General features: G+C 59.2%; 1 protein-coding gene across 1 annotated transcript in view; it reads left to right on the forward strand.

Annotated features, from left to right (window-relative positions):
* CCDC13 (coiled-coil domain containing 13) overlaps positions 1-14,944 on the forward strand; it is a 29,054-nt gene extending 14,110 nt beyond the window's left edge. Inside the window, exons 6-14 of the mRNA XM_023743688.1 lie at positions 1,821-1,937; positions 3,122-3,226; positions 5,313-5,474; positions 6,186-6,362; positions 7,822-8,028; positions 9,903-10,027; positions 10,510-10,593; positions 12,941-13,063; positions 14,475-14,944. Of these exons, the coding sequence (XP_023599456.1) occupies positions 1,821-1,937; positions 3,122-3,226; positions 5,313-5,474; positions 6,186-6,362; positions 7,822-8,028; positions 9,903-10,027; positions 10,510-10,593; positions 12,941-13,063; positions 14,475-14,484 (1,110 nt within the window). The 3' untranslated portion in view covers positions 14,485-14,944. The remainder of the gene's footprint in view (positions 1-1,820; positions 1,938-3,121; positions 3,227-5,312; positions 5,475-6,185; positions 6,363-7,821; positions 8,029-9,902; positions 10,028-10,509; positions 10,594-12,940; positions 13,064-14,474) is intronic.
* Positions 14,945-17,875: the final 2,931 nt, after the last annotated feature.

Raw genomic sequence — 17,875 nt, forward strand, 5'->3', positions numbered from 1 at the left:
CCCAGCCTGGCCCTCAGCCCCCTTTACCAGCTGCCCGGCCCAGTCGGGCTAGGGCCCCGGCATCGCCCTCTGGCAGAATCTGCCCCAGGCAGTGCCCTTTACCTGTGTGATCCTATCATCACTTCACCGGCCCCAGAGGCTGGTGACACACCCCCATCTTACAGATGAGGAAATGGGCTGGAGAGACGTCATGGCCTGGGTTCTAGATGCAGGTGCTCTCTGCCTGCTCCCCGTGCTCTGAGCAGCTCACCGCCCAGCAGGGCCCGCGGGGCTCCTGGCACCGGAGATCTGACCGGCAGGGGGTGTTGCTTCCCAAGGCAGAGTCAAAGCAGCAGAGTAGCTGGGAGAAGACAGTGCCCAACAGCCATGAGAAGGGATGGCAGGGAGCCAGATTGGGGGGGAGGGGGGACACGTAAAAAAAAAAGATTAAAAAAAGGACGCCCTTGGGTTTTGTGTAAGTTCCCAGCTTGCAGAACTGTTCACGTCGGTCACTCCGTTTGGCCTCGAGGTGGTGCTGTGGGAGCAGGACCGGGGAGTAGTGTTTTATACCCACTCCATCATGAGGAAACCTGGTGCGGCGGGGCTTTTCCGCTGGGCTACCCAGAGCCTTGGGGGGTCCACGACGCTCCCCAGACCCAGGCTCCTCGGATCTGCCTTTCCCGCGGGCGTTGACACTGGAGATTTTGTTGTGTCCGCTAAGGGAGGCTCAGAAAGCCACTGCAGTCCCCGTCCTGCTTCCCAGAAGTGCGGCCCCCCTGGCCTGTTGGGACAGGAGCAGGCGGTCTGTGCCATGGCTGGCGGGATGCCCAGCCCACCAGCCAGCACTCCTGCTGCCACGGTGCCTGGGCATCAGCAACGGCTTACGTGGGCGAGTCGGCTGGTGCAGGGGGAGGAGCAGGCTTCTGATCCCACCTCTGGCACCCCCAACCCTCTGTGCACCCCACGACAAGTTACTTCCCCTCTCTGGACCTTACTCTCATCACCTAGGGTAGGGGTGTGAATGGGCTGAACTGGGAGTACCTTTCATGCTGAACTTCTGCGGGTCTCGGGAACTTCTACTGAAGACAGAGAAGTGGGCAGCACATTGGAGAAAATTTTACATTTAATAGTTGAAATCAGACATTATTTAAAAAAAACAAAAAACGTTGCTAAGAGTTCCAGGAGGCAGAGTTTTCATGGCTGCCACAGCTCTTCACGCCACGGGAACGGAGCGTTTGGGGATTTAAACGGGGTCCTTATTTCTGTTCGGCGAGCTCAGTGCCAGGAAAGGGACCCAGGCCCGGCTGGGGGTTCCAGGAGAGGGAGGCCCCACGTTTCCATGGCAGTGGCCCTCCTGCAAAGGAACCGGTTCCCTCTCTGTTCCGAGTGAAGATGGATGAGCTGTGAGGCTGGTCTCTGAGCACAGCAGAGAGAGTGCACAGCCTGGAAGTGTGACTCCCCCTCTGTGGCCACTGTGTGTGTCTGTATGTGTATGTCTCTGTGTGTGTGTCTGTATGTGTGTGTGTGTGCGCGTGTGTGCATGCACGTGCAACCCTCAGAACAAAGGGCTCAGCCCCCAGAGTTGGGCTGACCGGACTCACATCCACCTCCCTCTCTCCCAACCAGGTGCCCAAGCCCAGGGGGCTTACCCCCCACCAGCCTCCGCCTGGCAGCTCTAAGGGGCTGACCGCGGAACCTTCCTCACAGGGGCTGGTGAGGATGAAATGAGAGGCTCCTCGCTGAGCACTGGGCAGGGCCCCCGGCACGTGCTCGGATAACGGGGGCTCTGGTTATTACCACGGCTTAGGGCCTTAGGCTCTCCATCCTGTCTCCCCCACCAGCCGGAGACCCCGGAGCTGAAGGCCTTGCAGGACAGGCTGGCGACCGCAAACCTGAAGACGAGTGACCTCCGCAACCAGGTCCAGTCTCTGAAGCAGGACCTCCGGATGGCCCAGAAGGTACCTCAGAGCCAGGCTCAGGCCCGCTTGGCCGGGGCCGGCATCGGGAAGGGGCATGACGGGGACAATGGGTTCCATTCAGGACGAGCGAGGGCTTGGCCCCGTGGGCACCATGCTGCTCGCTCTGGGTCAGGCTCCAGATCCAGTAACTTCCTTCCACCAGCCCTGGAAACAGAACCATTTGGCGAGGGGGGTTGCTGGCTGCCCGGGGAGCCCTGCCCGCATGCCCGGGTGGAGCCCTCCCAGCCCCGGAGCGAGGAGGACAGTGCTGTCCACCCAGGGAGAGCCCTTACAACCTGCCTTGTGCCCTGTGCACCCCAGTGGATCCTGGGCCTCTCCTCCCTAAGCCACCTTGGACTTGGAAGCCAAGACCTGCCTCGTGCCCTCTGCCGTCTGCAATATTAGAAAATGAATAGGTTGTTTGTGTATTCCAGGCCCCCCTTCAAAGGCAAACTGCTCAGGCTTGGGAGGCAGGCCCAGCGGCTCCATTATTTATTTTTATTTACACAGTGAATTCTCTGGCATTTGTCTGTCCTGCTGGAGCGACTCAGATTTCCAAAACAGTGTTCTATTGTAGAAACAAGCGCGGGGACGCGGTGCGCCCGATCAGGTTTCCGTGACGGGCTTCAGAGGGGCCCGGGCACAGGCCGAGCCTGCTGTGTCCAGCTCAGGCCTGAACACCTCCCATCAGCAGCCGCAGCATTGGGCCTTCTGGAGCCAAACGTCCCCGATTGACATCCATAAGCCCCTCTGCCTCGCCGCCCTCAGACGTGGCCCGGTGTCAGTGGCTTTCACAGAGGGCGTGGCCCTGTGGCCCTGCACTTCCTGTGGCCGTCCAGAATGAGCTCAGCGCTAGGTGACGGGTGAACAAACTAAGGAAGCAGGTTTTGGTCAATTTTGTGGTTCACTCATCCCAGAATACGTCATGAGCAAGGGACCCCCACCTGGGTGTTGTCAGCAGTTCCTTGTCTGCTCTAAGCATCCATCGCCAAGAAATGCTGGGGACGAGGGGCCTGCTGCCTTCCCGGGGAGAGCTGCTCTTGGAAGGTGGTCAGCTGGCCTCTGGGGTGGAGGAAGGCTGTGCGGGCAGAGGCCGGGCCTTCTGGGAGCCCCATGCACCCGCTCTGCCTCCGAACAGGCGGGGCCCTCTCTCCAGGCCACACTGAAGGCCGCGCCCTTTCCAGGTGCTGGCCAGCGAGGTTGGGGAAGATGTGAACATCCAGCAGCTTCTGTCCTCGCCAGGGACCTGGAGAGGTCGGGCTCAACAGATTCTCGTTTTGCAGAGCAAGGTGAGTGAGTCATCAGACTTCTCCGGGCCCTGGACAGAGGGCTTGAAATGCCCCCGAAAGACCCACAGGGACCCACATCAGAGACACAGGACCCCCAAAAAGGCCCCCCGCAGGGCCGTCATTTCCCGTTCTCCCCAACCAGCCTGATTTCAATTTGTCATTTAGTGAGCAGGCATTTATGTAACCGTTACCATGTGGCAGGCACTGGCGCTTCACAGAGCCAAGGCCTCTGATTTATTCGACTCCAGGCATGTTCCCCCCCAGTTCGTGTAAACTTGCGTGACTGGTGTGCTTGTAGGCTTTTCCCAGTTTTGTCCAGATGCTCGTAGACTTTTGAAAGTTTTAATACCCAGTAAAAACAGCCTCGTCTCCCTCTTTCCGTTCTCAACATTCAGAGCCTCCCTAGAGGCTCAGAGCAGGGGGAGTCCGACTGCTTGGATCAAATCCCAGCTCTCCCCTCACCAGCTGTGTGGCCTCGGGCAAGTTACTCCCCCTCTCTGTGCCCAGTTTCCTCATCTGCAAACACTGGACTCTGCTAGTACCTCCCCCACCGGGCTGTTGGGAGGACTGAGGAGCCGGGGTGTGTAACGTGTTCAGCACAGCGCCAGGCCCGAGGAAGCGCTGGACCGAGGTTAACTGTGCTTAATTTCCTCTTTTTTGCCTTCAAACCAAGAAACACCAGTCGGTGTATAACTACCACAGCTGCCGAGCACTTGGCCCTCATCCCAGGGACTTCGGGGTCACAGCTCTGGGTGGCTTTTACCCTCGGGGGGCTCCTGTGGGATCCTTGAAACCAACCCGAGGAGGGAAAGGCCCTCAGAAAACTATAACTAGTGACCAGTGTGGGACCTGGGGGTTCAAGAGACTCGGGTCTGGGTGTGGCCGGAGCCGCTGGTCTACAAGTTCTGTGACCTTGGGCAAATCACTTCTCTGTGCCTCAGTCTCCCCACCTGTAAAACGGGGGCGACAGTCCTTTTCTCATGGGTTGTTGGGGGTTCAGTGAAATAACATTTGTAAAGCACAGTGCTTGGACATTATAAGCACTCCACACAGCCATCATTGTTGTTGTTAAGTTGCGTAAATAAACTTTTAAAAGTAGGCCTGTGTTCCTTAATCCTCAATGGAATCACCGCACAACGCCACACGAGGGCATTGACATGCGCTTTCACGGCCTCACTGCTACCCTTTGCCAGTGAGTCTGGTGAATTTTGCTGCCCCCCCCACCCCGCACCAGCCCGCCCCCACCTGCTCAGGTTAACCCAACTTTGTTCCATCATTTATGTTATGTCGACAGGGGAACCAGGGTTAGAAGGACCCTGGGAATTACCCACTCCAACCCCAGGGTGATAAGCCACCCGCCTGCCACTTGCCGAGAGCCTAGCAGAGCTGGACCAGTGCTGAGGGCTGCCCCTGGGCCACCGTAGGATTTCCCAAAGCACTTGTTTTCCACGCAGGTCCCACAGGCCCTGCCCCTGGCGCTCTGACGTGTTGGTCTGGAGTGGGCCCCAGGATTTGTCCTTCCAAGGAGCATCCTGGGGGTTCCCGGGCTCAGACAAGCTCAGGGTATACCCGTAGGGCCATGTCACAGACGAGAGACCTGAGATTCAGAGAAGTTCAGTGAGGCTCTGAGCCGGCCTCTGAGCCTCCCATCCCTGCCCTCCCTCTGCGGCATCTCTCGCGCGCGGCCAGCACCCCGGGCCGCCTGAGGAGCACGCCACGCACGTCTTGGGTGGTCTGTCTGTCAGAGTTCTTCTAGCTGAGGTCCTCTGTCCTCTCCCTCCCGGGTTCTTGGGGCGACACATCTGCTTCTCGGCCTCAAGGCCCTCGGAGACGGGGCGATCTTTCTCATTGACTTTGATGCTTCTCATTTCCAAGCTGACCCTCTCTAGTGTCTTCTCTTGTTTTGCTCAAGGTGCCACGTCAGATCCCTCCCCTCCGCAGCCCCCCTCCTCTGGGGCTTCCACATCCATCTGGAACTGCGGTGTCCTCTGCCTGGTGGGGTCCCCGTCACCCCTCAGGGTGGCCCTCCGAGCAGTCGAGTCTGACGGCAGACCGGCCGTGGAACAGCGAGTCTCACCCCCCTCAGGTTCGAGAGCTTGAGAAGCAGCTGGGACAGACCCAGAGCCAGTCTGTGGGAGCAGCCAGTGACGAGCCGTCCGTCTGTCCCGACCCGAGGAAGCTGACGGCACAGGAGAAAAACCTGCTGAGGATCCGCAACCTGGAAAGGGAAAAGCAGGAAGGCTGGGAGGTAATGCACGCCCTGGGGAGGGCGGTGGGGCCCGGGGATCATGACGCCCCTACAAGGACTCGGAGGCACCCATAGAGGCAGGAGACCCGGGGGTTGGGGTCGCCGCTGTGTATGTTCCTCACACCCTGAGATCAGCTGGAGCCGCCTGACTGGGTCCTCAGGCCGAGCCCATTCCATGGCCTTGGGTGGCCCCATCCTGGCCGATTGGGAGGTTTGGATCTGAAACTTCCATTGTAAAAGGAGAGGGGAAGTGTCCCGGCCCCAGAGGTGTGCAGGGCCCAGATGGCCTTAAAGGAGCAGCGCTGGGGCAGGTGGAGGCCTGGTATCACCCCCGGGGCCTGCATCATGGAAGCACAGCTCTCCTCTCATCCCAGCTGACGGGAGGGTGCGGGGAGGGGGGGAGGACCACCCCTGGAGGACAGAGCCAGAGGTGCCCAGAGGTGGCCGTGCGCTTCCTCTCAGCCTGACTCTGGCAGAGCGGGGGCAGCTCCTGGAGCTCGAGCCCAGGAAGGAGTGCTGGCATCCACGGTGCCGTCCGCCCTGTGCTCGGGCAAGGCCTGGCGTCGGGGCCCCGGCTCCACTGACTCGCTCTATGGCCTTGGACAAGTCCCCTTCCCATTCGGGCATCGCCTCCCAGTGAGCCGGAGCGAGGCACCCGATGTGCTGGGGGGCCCGCTCCGCCCTGCCCAGGACTGCACTTTCTGGTTCCAGAAACTGGCTGCTGAGCGGGACGCCCTCCAGAGAGAGCTCGACGAGCTGAAGAAGAGGTTCGAGGGCCTGAGGTCCCGGAACAAGGTGCTGGCGAGCGAAGTGAAGACCCTCAGGAGTCAGATGGGGACCCTGGTGGAGAAGGGCCGCCATGACGACGAGCTCATCGATGCCCTCATGGTACGACGACGAGCTCATCGATGCCCTCATGGTACGGCCCCTCCCAGCCCCTGCGAGCCCTCACTCGACCCCAAATGCCACCGGCATGACCCCGCAGCCCACGGCCTCCAGATGCTCACCCCGGGGGCAGGAGCAGCTCAGAAGCTGCCCAAGGGCGTCTAGAGGTCACGGGGTATGAGACGGATGTCAGGCACAAGCCACCAGGCCTGGGGACGCCAAAGGAGAAAGGAATGGGTGAGGGCGGAGGAATAGGATGACGCTTGGGTTATTTTTCATCAGGGAGTGGGAGGGACAACTGAGGGGCCAGCACAGATTCTTGTCCGTGTGGCAACGCGGAGCCCCTCCCCTCTGGGCCCTTGGGGAGCAGCTTGTAATGGTTAGTCCCCAAGATAACCCCGAGGGTCTCTATTACAACCCGGTTTCACAGACGGGGAAACTAAGACTCCAGTTGGCTAGATGAGTCACCCAAGACCACACAACCGGGTTTATCTGCCTGCGAAGCCTTTGATGAGCAGCGCCGCTCTGCGGCTCTGACCCCAGCCTGGCCTGTTCTTTCCGGGGCCTGCGGCACCCCGGAGTTTTGACTCTGAATTCCAAGTTGTGTCCTCGGTGGTCATGCCTGGTTGACCGGGGTACCTGGGGGAATGGATGCAGGCGTAGGCACCGCCCCCAGTCCGTGATCATTTCGGGGGGTGGGGGGGGGAAGACACAGGAGACCTAAGATCCAGGCCTGCCTCTGTTGACACCTCACCGTGTGATCCTAGGCCAGTTGCCTTCCCGCTCTGAGCCTCAGCTCCCTGTTTTGAAATAAGGTGCCGGGCTGAGGGCCCAGTGTGCCACCATCCTTGGTCACTGAAGGTGGCACGATGAGAGCTGCAACCCAGCCCAGCCCAGCCCTGCCATTCACCAGCAGTGCCCCTGGGCTCCCCGAGCCCCATCTCCCTCCACTGTGAGGTGAGGACAGCAGCCCCCTCCTGTTCCGTGTTACCAACGTGGTCCTTCCTGGCCCGTAGGCAGGATACTTCCACCTCAGAGTGTCCTCCGGGGCATCTCAGGGGGATGGGGCCTCCGGCAGGTGCCGAAGGATTCCTGGTGAGGGTGCTGGGTACTGCCTGCAAGGGCGGTCTCCCAGCAGAGGGGGGTAGGGTTTCGTTTTGCCCAAATGTCCCCCCCCCCGCCCCCGCACTGGCTGAGGGGCCACCATCTGAGCTGCTTCCCGTTGTCCCGAGAGCCCCTTGGACGTCCTTGGCCTCAGGGAGAAGAAAGTTGAGGAGAGGAAAAGGGCCTGGCCCTCACCTGCCCGAGTGCTTTCCCAGGGAACACAGTGTCCCAGTGAGGCCCCTGCAGGCCCAGGGAATGGTGGGGTGCCGGTGGGGAGTGGGGGGGTCGGTCGCCTCTTGTCCTTTCTTACCCAGGGGCCGTGGCTGGCCCTCGCCTGCCCTCCTGCTTGGCCCCCCAGGTCCAGCTGAAGCAGCTACAGGAGATTTTGGGCAGCCTGAGTCTGCAGGAGGAAAAGACGCGAGCCTCCCAGCACTGCCTGGACCAGCAGCTCAACAATGAGGCCCAGCAGAGCAGCAGCCTGGTGGCCCAGCTGCAGGCCATGGTGGCTGAGCGGGAGGCCAAGGTGCGGCGGCTGGAGTTGGAGATCGGGCAGCTCAGTGCGCAGGTGAGTAGGGCACTGGCTCAGCCCAGCAGCCATTTCCCAGTCCTGGCGCGTCCATCTGCCATCCAGAGACATCTCAGCCCTGTCCGCACCCTTCCGCCTGCCTTTATTCAGGGTGCACCGCACCCTGCCTGCTTCCACCTGGCGCCCCCACCCCCGCTCATCCTGCACACACCTGTTCCCTCCCAGGTACAAACCTGATTGCCCCCCTGCTCTGTATAAAACCTGTCCCTGGCTCCCCATCACCCAGTCCTCAAGGGCCCAGGCTCCTTCCAGCTCATCCCCTCCTCCTCATGGTCCAAGGCGGTGGCTGGAGAGCAGCCTTCACACTCACATCCCAGGTAGCAGGAAGCCACACTTCCTCATCCAGCCGGCAGGGCCCCATGTGACCAGCTCTTGCTGCCACCCCTCCGGCGCCTTCTCCTCGCCCCTCCGGTTCCTGCACGCTCTGGCCACAGCGATGCCATTCAGCTCCTCACTCGGCCCTGCTCTCTCCCCACTCCAGGCCTGTGCGCGTGCCTGACACTCATGCCTTCCCTTCCCTCCCCCACACCCTGCCTGGCCAGCTGCCTCTCAGCCGTTAGGTCTTACCTAGCATGAGCCCCCCTGGGAAGCTCCGGGGCCCCAGTTCTCTGTTATGTACCCCTCCTGGGCACTCTCTGAACACCCCGTGCATCCCCAAGCCAGACTCGTCCCACTGAGCCATCATTTTCCAGTTTTCTCCCCTTGAGGAGACACCGGCCATAGCAGCATCATCACGGTAGATGCTCAGTAAAGGCATCTCAGGCGTGAGCTCCTGAAGATACGCTGCCCTGGCCGACCCCTCGAGGGCGCAGCCTGGGCTGCTCGGCGTCAGGCACCAGGGCTCTGCGGCCCCTTCCTGCGGTGCCGGTGGTGCTGGGGGCAGGGGCTTTGGTCACCTCTGGGGAGGATTCCTTGACATCCACACAGGTTTCCCAGGGATGGGAGCTTGACCGGCACAGCCAAAGGCGTGTCTCAGAGCCTCCCTGCCCTGTTCCCAGGGTGCATGGTGCCGTGGGAGGCGCGGGAGCCCAGGGAGCCCTCAGCCCCCGGCTGGTGTGGGCGCGTGTGGGCGGTTTGTCCTGTAGCCATCCCTCTCCAGAGGCAGGCCAGCCTGGGCCACGGGATCGGGCTGAGGGAGAGCCGGGGGCAGGAGGAAGGCTTGGGGACAGGATGCTGGCAGTGAGTGGGGGCATCTCCTCGCAGTCCTCCCCCTGCCTCCTCGCCCAGGCTCCCTGGGGAGTGAAGTCTGAAGGGCACACGGCATCCCCACCTCAGCGCTCCTGGCTCCGGGCACACAGACGGGGGCTGACCCTTCTCTCAAAGGTCACCAGCCAGCTGGGGGCAAGCACTGCCCACCAGACAAGTTTTCTCAGAACGGGTGGGGCTGTCCACTCCTTGCTGGGGTCCTTCAGGCAGGCCTCACTGCTATCCAGAGGAGGGAGGGACAGGGGAGGGATGGGGGCCCGGCCGCCTCTCTGGCCACAGGTGTCTGGAAGTTCAAGTTTCTCCAGCTGGCGGCGAGGGTGGGGTGGCCGAGAGCGACAGGCCCACTCAGGACGTCAGCCTCTGATCGCCCGCGGGCCGTGCGTCCCTTTGGGACCAGAATGTAGAGCAGCTCTCCGGCCCAGTCCGGCCTCGGCCTCGCACTGGGCAGCTCCCTTCTGAAGAGAGGCATTATTCAATGTCATTATCATGCAAGGAGCGCCGGCACCAGACAGGCCTCGCGTCTCACCCCTGAAAAGAAGCCTCTTTCATGTCCCCTGAAAGGCCCGGAATCCAGCCAAGGCCCCCTCCTGCCTGCCCAGGCCTCAGAGCCAAACCCTGAGCATCCAACCCGTGTCTGTTCCCTGCAGTATCATCGGAATAAAGGCGTGAGCGAGGGGTCCGGTGGGCCCGAGGTCGGCCCCGCCCCCACCGAGGTCCCGGAGGACACGGGCCTGGCCTCGGCGGGCGACCACGGCAGGCTCAGGTCCCCTCGGTAAGTGGCCCGTGGGCTGCAGGGGTGGGGAAGTGAATGTCAGTGACTCAGCGGAAAGGAGGCTTCTGCTGCCTCGGCCGGGAATGCGGAGATGGCTGTGGCGTCGTCCTCCCAGCACGTGGGCCTCTCCTGCCCGCTGGCCCCGCATCTGCTTGAAGGGCAGGAGGCCCAGGCCCCACCACTCGCGGAGCCTGCGGTTGCAGCTCCCTGCACAGTCCTCTCGGGACGCACCTGCTTCTGGGACTCACAGCACAGACCTGTGCTCGATTGTTCGAGGCTCTGACGTCTCCCACTTTCTCGTTTTGAGCACGAGCTCTCCAGAGAGGAGCAGCCAGCCAATCCACAGGCGGCTGCGAGGGCCAGCCCTGGCCGCCACCTTGGGGCTCCGGGCCCTGCTAGCCCCGGCTCCCCGCCCAGCTGGTGGGGCCCGGCAGGGCCCGCCTGCCTCCCCGCGGTGACGAGCCCCTTCTGCCTTCACACAGCTCGGTGACCAGCCTGGGCCACACACTCGTGGAATCTGCCCGCACGTGGCCTTCCCCGCCCAGTCCTCATGGGGCCTCACCCAGGTAAGAACCCAGCATCCGGGCCCTCTCCGTTCTTCCCATCCCTGACGCAGCCGGGAGCGCCATTCCATTAAGAGGAGGGGAAACTGAGGCCAGGCCAAGTCCGGGAGCGCTCCCACGGTTACATAAGGACGTGGAGGGCAGGGAGGACCTGGAGTGCCTTGTCCAAGGTGAGAGGCTTGGAACCAGTCCCGGCCTCCGACTCGCAGCCCAGTGTCCCTGCTCCTGCAGCCTGAACGGGAATCTTCCAGGGCCCAGGGCCCAGCCCCGCCCCTCCTCTTCGCTTGCCCGCTGAGAATCAGCCTCTGGGGGAGCATTTCGCATCCCGATGCCTCCCCACTTGGAGGCACTGATAGCCCCTCCTCCCCCGCCCCATCTCTGTGACAGAAGCCAGCCTTGTTCTCAGATGGGCTCTTTGTTCTTCCTGCTGCTCACGGACAAAGGGTGGCTTTGTCCTGCCTCTGAGCCCTGCCCACTGTCCCCTGGAACCCTGCCCCTGCTGCCAGCCCCTCCCCCACCCACCCCTCAGGCAGGTCAGCTCAGGTTCCGATGGGAGCCGCCGAGTGGGTCTAGGCCAGTGGTCCACAAACTCATTAGTCAACAGAGCCAAATATCAACAGTACAACGATTGAAATTTCTTTTGAGAGCCAAATTTTTTAAACTTAAACTATATAGGTAGGTACATTGTTTTGAACTTAATTAGGGTACGCCTAAGGCTTAGGAAGAGCCACACTCAAGGGGCCAAAGAGCCGCATGTGGCTCGCGAGCCGCAGTTTGCCGACCACGGGTCCAGGCCCACCTTTGACTTGCTGGGCAATTTGGTCCTCTCAGGGCTTCCGTTTCCCAGGAAGTGCCCACGACACTTCTGGCCTGGCATCCGGCAGCTCGGGGACCATGGCCAAGGCCAGCCCTGCAGCTGCCCCGCTCGGCAGCCTAGAGTCACAGGGCATCTGGGGAGAGAGGGGGCCAACTCTGAGCCAGGGGGCTCCCACCACAGTTCTCCTCCTGCCACAGAGAAGGACAGGCTCTGTCTCCGAGGCTGTAGTCACAGGAGGAGGATCGGGGAGGTGGACAGGATGACCTCTGGAGGTCCCTTCCAGCCTGTGTGGCTGGGACCTGGGCATGGCACAGGGGTGCAGGGGCCCGTGTGCTCCTGGGCCCAGCCTGCTGGTTCTCAAGCTGGTTCCTTCCACGATGCAAATGTTCATTGAACCTGAGTGTGTGCGGGCCCTGCCTTCATGGAGCTTGCAGTCCCTTCCCACCAGTGGCAGGACGGGTGTGCGTGGGGCGGGGGTGACCCAGAGTAGGTTTCCATCAGCGATGGCCTGGAGACGGGTGGGTGCCTGGAGTAAGGCAGGGTGCTCCCCCACATGGGAGATCAAGGAGGTGACTGGATTAGGGCTGTCCGAACTGTGGTGCTCACACGGGTCAGCGGGGCTCTGGCAGGTTAGATGTGGGTTCTGAGTCCAAGGCAGGTCTGGGCCAGAGACTGGGACCCTGAATTTCCAACCAGCTCGCAGGCGATGCCCCGGCCGCCGACGGGGACACCACACTCTGAGCAGAGCAGCAAGGCCTTGGTCAGAGCATGGAGCCTGCGTCCTCAGGGCCCTCTCCACCGGCCCCACCCTGTGCAGAGGGACCACCAGGGCCCAGAGAGGGGAAGAACCTGCCCAAGACCACGGAGCGCCAGCCTCTGGGCTGGCCTGTCTGTGTCCTGTGATGCTGAGCACAGCCAGGGTCACCAGGGTCTCACTGGGAAAGGTGAAGGCAGAGCAGAGAGCAGCTTGGGACTCGCACGTGGCCTCTAGGGGGTTGGGGTGAGGCAGAGCTTACCTTCTGCCCTGACCCGGCCACTGGGGAGGGCTGCTAGGCAGGCCCAGTGGTAAGGAGGGAAGCAGTGATGGTCCGGATCAGGGCTGGAGAAAGCCACCTGTCCGGGCTCTGGCCGAGTGGGCTGGGCTTGGGACCAGGTCAGGATGTGCGAGAGGGCTGGGGCAGGCTGGCATTGGGCAGGGAGGCCAGGCCCCAGGCCACACAGGTACCCAGAACACCCCAGGTCCCCAAAAGCCAACTACTGTGGCTGCCAGACTTATTCCAGGCCCCTATGAGGGGTTGGATGAACAGAGGTGCCCTGGTGGGGCCTGGTGTGGAGCCGGCGATGGCCCAGAATGGTGGCTGAGGAGCAGCCAGGGGTACAAGACCAGGGGGCCAGGGGGGCTGGGGGGGGGGCTTCCTCCTCTCTGGTCATCTCTGAGGACCCCTGAACGTCCTTCAACTCTCCGCCACCATCGTAGTGTGTCTTCAGGTAACCCCTCAAATGACCTCATCCTGCCTTCGTCCTGGTCCCCAGGTTCTTGGACTCCCCAGAACACAGGGGCTGGCAGGCCCAGGTGACAGAGCTCAAGGCTCTCTGGCAGGCCACCGAGGTGGAACGCAACCGGCTCACCGAGTTCGTCACCGTCCTGCAGAAACGGTAACCCCTGGCCTCAGGGTCTCCCTTTCATGGGCCTACCTGGGTCGGGGGTGCACGGCCTGGCCAGGCCTCGTCTGTGACTGGGTCCACATGACCGGGGAGTTCGGCTCCCACAGTGTTGGTCCGGGGCATCCCCCGACACAGCTCATGTCCCCACCCAGTGCCCACACCCTGGGGGCCCTGTCGTCACGCCGGTTTGCCCTGTCCTACGAGGCTGTTGCAGGTAGGTGGACTGAGGTGGGGGTCTCAGGGAGAGGCTCCCTGGAGTAGTGAAGTCAGTCAATCGACCACCAGTGGTTAAAGTCTATGGTGAGTATGGCACTCTCCGGGCGCCATCGGAGGCTAGACTGGTGTCCGGAGTTACAAAGGGAAAGAGAGCCGCTGGGAGCTCGGAGCTGGGACTTCTCTGGGGAGGCGAGGGGAGCGGGTGGCCCGAGGCAGTGGACCAGGAGGCACGGTTTTCTCCAAGGGGTTGTTGACAGGTTGCCGTTCAGATAAATCAGTGCTCCTCACTCAAGTGACCCTTTGGCAAGAAACGCAGGTGCCCTGGCCAACACATGGCCTACCCACGTGACCTCCACAGTGAGAATATAAAGGACATCACCGAGTTTCCACCCTAACGGGCCGTATCACATGTCAGTGAGGGCGCTTTGGTGACAGGCAATAGGAACCGATTCCGGCTAAGCGGAGGGAAAGGCCGGCCTAGGGGGGTGCTGGCAGGCTCCAGGCACCGAGCAGGAGAGAAGCTCGAGAGGGTCCAGGAATCTTGGTAGCAGGGACCTTGGGTGGTCTCCCCTGGGCCACTGGCATGAAGGCCCGGTGGCTTTCAGTTCCAGTGCCCGTGGGTTCTGAGGGGGAATTCTAGCTGGCCCAGATCACTCTCGTGTCCCTCCCTGGACGCGGGCCAGGCATCTTGACTGGAAATGCCTCCAGGTACTCACAGTTGGAGGAGGGGCAGCGTGTTAAAGAGAAAAAGAGAATATCATGACCAAAGGAGGGAGGGGTGCTGGGAAGTGGTCAATGGATGGCCACCACCTTAGCGGCGGGGAGTGATCAGCGTTCATTGTTGTCTTTTCCTGCAGTACACAGGGAGGATCTGATTTCCAGACACGCTCAGGTCTGTGAGAAAAGTGACAGTAATTCTTTCTCTGTCGTGGAAACGGAACGGGAGGAATACACCCGTTCAGGCTTTCTCTCCCATTCCCTTTGAGTCACACCTGAGCGTTGGGGGTTTTGTGAACCAAGGTGACGTAGTTATCTGTTTCCGCAGCAGAAACCGCCCCACGCGGAGTGGCTTGCGGCAGTTCTTAGGCCGTGGAAGTGCTCCTCCATGGAGCGGCTTTTGTGTGTGTGGCGCTCTTGGGGTTTCAGTGGTCTGTGCTCGGTCATTTATGCTAATTTCTCGGTTTAGGGTTTCCTGAACACACAAGTGCTGGCCTTGTTTTCCATTTCCTCAAGCTCGGCGCTCTGTCCCCCGCTGAGGCCCTGGTAGACTGCGGGCGTCCTTACCACTTCCCTGGCTTGCAGAAGGAGACTGCCTCAGTCCACAGTTACGCAGACAACTCGCTCGCAGCTCGAGGCCTTGTCTGAGCCCAAGTTCACGTCTTCTGCTCTCACACTGGCTTATGAGATTGGAAGCTTTACTGTGACAGAGATATAACTTATTGCAAGAAGACTCCTTTTCTAACCCCCACCCTCCACCAATTTCCCACTCCTCACAGAAAAGATCTGTTAGAACTTTCAACATGTTTTCTTTGTACATCCAAAAATATGCATGTATATGTGTACATATGTGTATCTGTAGATGCACACACATATATAATTAATTAAAAGACGGACTCACACTAGGCACATCTTTACATGTCTGTGGGAGTATATCCGTGTTACAAACTTCTAATAGTGGGATCTCTGAATCAAAGAATATGCGCATTTAAAATGTCCACAAATAATGGCAAACCATGTATACGGCATTATGTATATAATGTGTAATATTGATCTTCATAGAGATCTTGTATCCTTTGTATTAAATTCATTCCTGGATAGGGGGACCTCCTCATCTGAGTATTCTTTATCCCTATCCCAACAGTTACAGTCCTCGTGAAAGCAAAATTTTTAACATCAAAACATTCACTCACCAATGACTTGGTTTAGCCATCACTTCCCATTGCCATTCGGTCCATTTGGTCAAACGCTCAAAATAGAATGAAAATCAATTACAAAGTAAAAAGGGCGGGTCTTTAACAATGTCCGGAGTTTCATGAGGTTGGTGCACATGGTCTTGGGGAGCTGCTAGGACCAAAGCCATTGACAAACGGGAGTCCAACCGCCTCGGCTCAGCTACTGATCAAAGAAGAAGCAACTAGCCACGTGTGGCCAGTGTGACTGAGGAGCCGAGTTTTTAATGCCATCTGATGTTCATTCATGTGCATTTAGCTACACATGAGCATTCTGCTGGCAGCCACGGTGCCGACCAGCACAGCTCTCAGATTCCATCGGACTCCCTGGGATGAATATGTTAGTGACCACTATTCTCTTTCCCCTGTTCATGGACCTTTTAGGTTGTTTGAGTTGTTTTGCTTCTGCAAATAGTTTCAAGGAACATGCTTGAACAAGCTGTGTTAAGAGGCCTGTATACTGTGTTCGTGTACTGTTTGGTGTTAGTTTGTACTTTGCAAAATTGTCACCATTCAGTTCCTTCTTGACTCGTCACAAGGGTGCAAAGACCAGTTCCTCCAACCCTGAGAATTCCCCGGCAGCCACTCTGATCGGCATGTGTGTCTGTAACCTTTGCCTGCCTCCGTCTCAGGGAGTCCCGGCCTTCCCGTGGAGCCTTGAGTGTCACCAAAGTTGCCAGTGCCCCACCTGGCCACAGGAACGACTTACCCCCAGCCCCAGGGAGGTCAAACAAGTCCTTCGTGAGAAATAACCAAATAGAAATAACCTTCCAGGCCCACAAATCCATTATTGTTATAGAAGAGAACAATAATAATAGCCATAAATGACAATAAACAGAAGGCAATCACTCAGTCCAAGAGAAGCAACAATTAAGAAAGGAAATGTAACCATGACATTTCTAATGCAACCCCCTGGGGTGGACCGGATTGGGTCCCCCTCTGGGGCCAAAGGGACTTTGCAAATGTAATTATTGTTATGGATCCCAACGTAGGAACATTATCTTGGATTACCAGGTGGGCCCAGTGTAATCACTTGAGCCCTTAAAAGCAGAGAGATTGCTGCAGCCGGGTCTGGGTCTGTCAGAGAGCCGCAGCAGAAGCCCCAGAGGTTCGGAGCGTGGTGAGCGTATCCGGCCGGCTTAGAAGAGGGAGGGCCCACGGGGCCTCTAAAAGATAATGACCCAGCCAGCAACCAGCAGGAGCCGGGAGCTCAGTCCCTCCACTGGATCTGACTTCTTCCAACCACCAGAGTGCACCGGGAAGCAGATGCTCCCCCAGAACCTCCAGGGACCAGCCCAAGTCCACCAGCATCTTGGTTCTGGCTCGTGGAACCTGGAGCAGAGACACCCACAGAACCTGCCGAACCCTCTGGCTAACAGAACTGTGAGATAATAAACTCGTGTCACGTCACGCTGTTACGTTTGCGACCATTTGTTACAGCAGCAACAGGAACCCGATACGCCACCTCATATTAATTCAGCCAGGACATGGGAGGTGGAGGGGGGACGCTCGGTCCTAAGAGGAGGGGATCGAAGTAAAACTAAATTCTCATGTTGCACAGCAGGAAGCCCGACGATTCCATTTAAACCTTAAAAGGACAGGCATAGCCCTGGCTGGGTAACTCAGCTGGTTAGAGCCGTGGTCGGCAAACCACAGCTCGCGAGCCACTTGCGGCTCTTTGGCCCCTTGAGTGTGGCTCTTCCACAAAATGCCACGTGCGGGCGCGCATGTACAGTGCGAAGTTGACTTAAAACTTTAAGTAAAGTTTATTAAGTTAATTTTAGGGAACGTTGTGGAGTGAAAGAAGATGTAGTGTCGAGGATTGAGAAAGGTATGTTGAGATGGTTTGGACATAGAGAGAGGATGAACGAAAGGAGATAGACGAAACCAGTATACAAGACGAGTGTGGATGGGAGAGTTTGGAAGGGGCCGACCTCAGCGAACGTACCTCAATCAGATTGAGGACGTTTTTAGCAAAGGCCAGCTTAGGAGTCCCCTAATTGAGTTAATAACAGTGTACCTACCTATATAGTTTAAGTTTAAAAAATGTGGCTCTCAAAAGAAATTTCAGTCGTTGTGCTGTTGATATTGGGCTCTGTTGACTAATGAGTCTGCCGACCACTGGGTTAGAGGGTCGTCCTGATACGCCAAGGTTGTGGTTCGATCCCCGGTTAGGGCTCATCACAAGAAGCAACCAGTGAATGCATAAGCAAGTGGAACAGCAAATCTCTCCCTCCCTCCCTCCCTCCCTTCCTCTCTCTCTAAAGAAATAAAAAAAATAAAACATAGCAGCATAAGCATCTGTGGAAACAAGGTAGTGAATAGTCAAAGCAGCAGCCAGGCGTGTTCGAGGTGCTTGCTTCTGGCGAGCAGGCATGGGAGTGAACGGGGGGCAGATTTTTCCCTTTTCCGCCTCGGAGGGAACGATAGGGATTTTAAACGCACGTGCCCGTGTTACTGCGTCGAAAGGAAAGAAGAGCCCGTCCCACCACCACCCGTGCCAGATGTGCCCACCTCCCTGGGAGCCAGGGAGTGCGGCAGCCCCTCGTCTCGCCCCAGGGTGAGGAGAGGGACGGCGGCTTCTGGAGGCCCAGCGAGCTGCAGGAGAGCGCAGCGCAGCGTGGTGCTGGTGCTTGAG

Source organism: Myotis lucifugus, unplaced genomic scaffold, assembly GCF_000147115.1.
Source record: "Myotis lucifugus unplaced genomic scaffold, Myoluc2.0 scaffold_408, whole genome shotgun sequence".
Lineage (NCBI taxonomy): Eukaryota > Metazoa > Chordata > Mammalia > Chiroptera > Vespertilionidae > Myotis > Myotis lucifugus.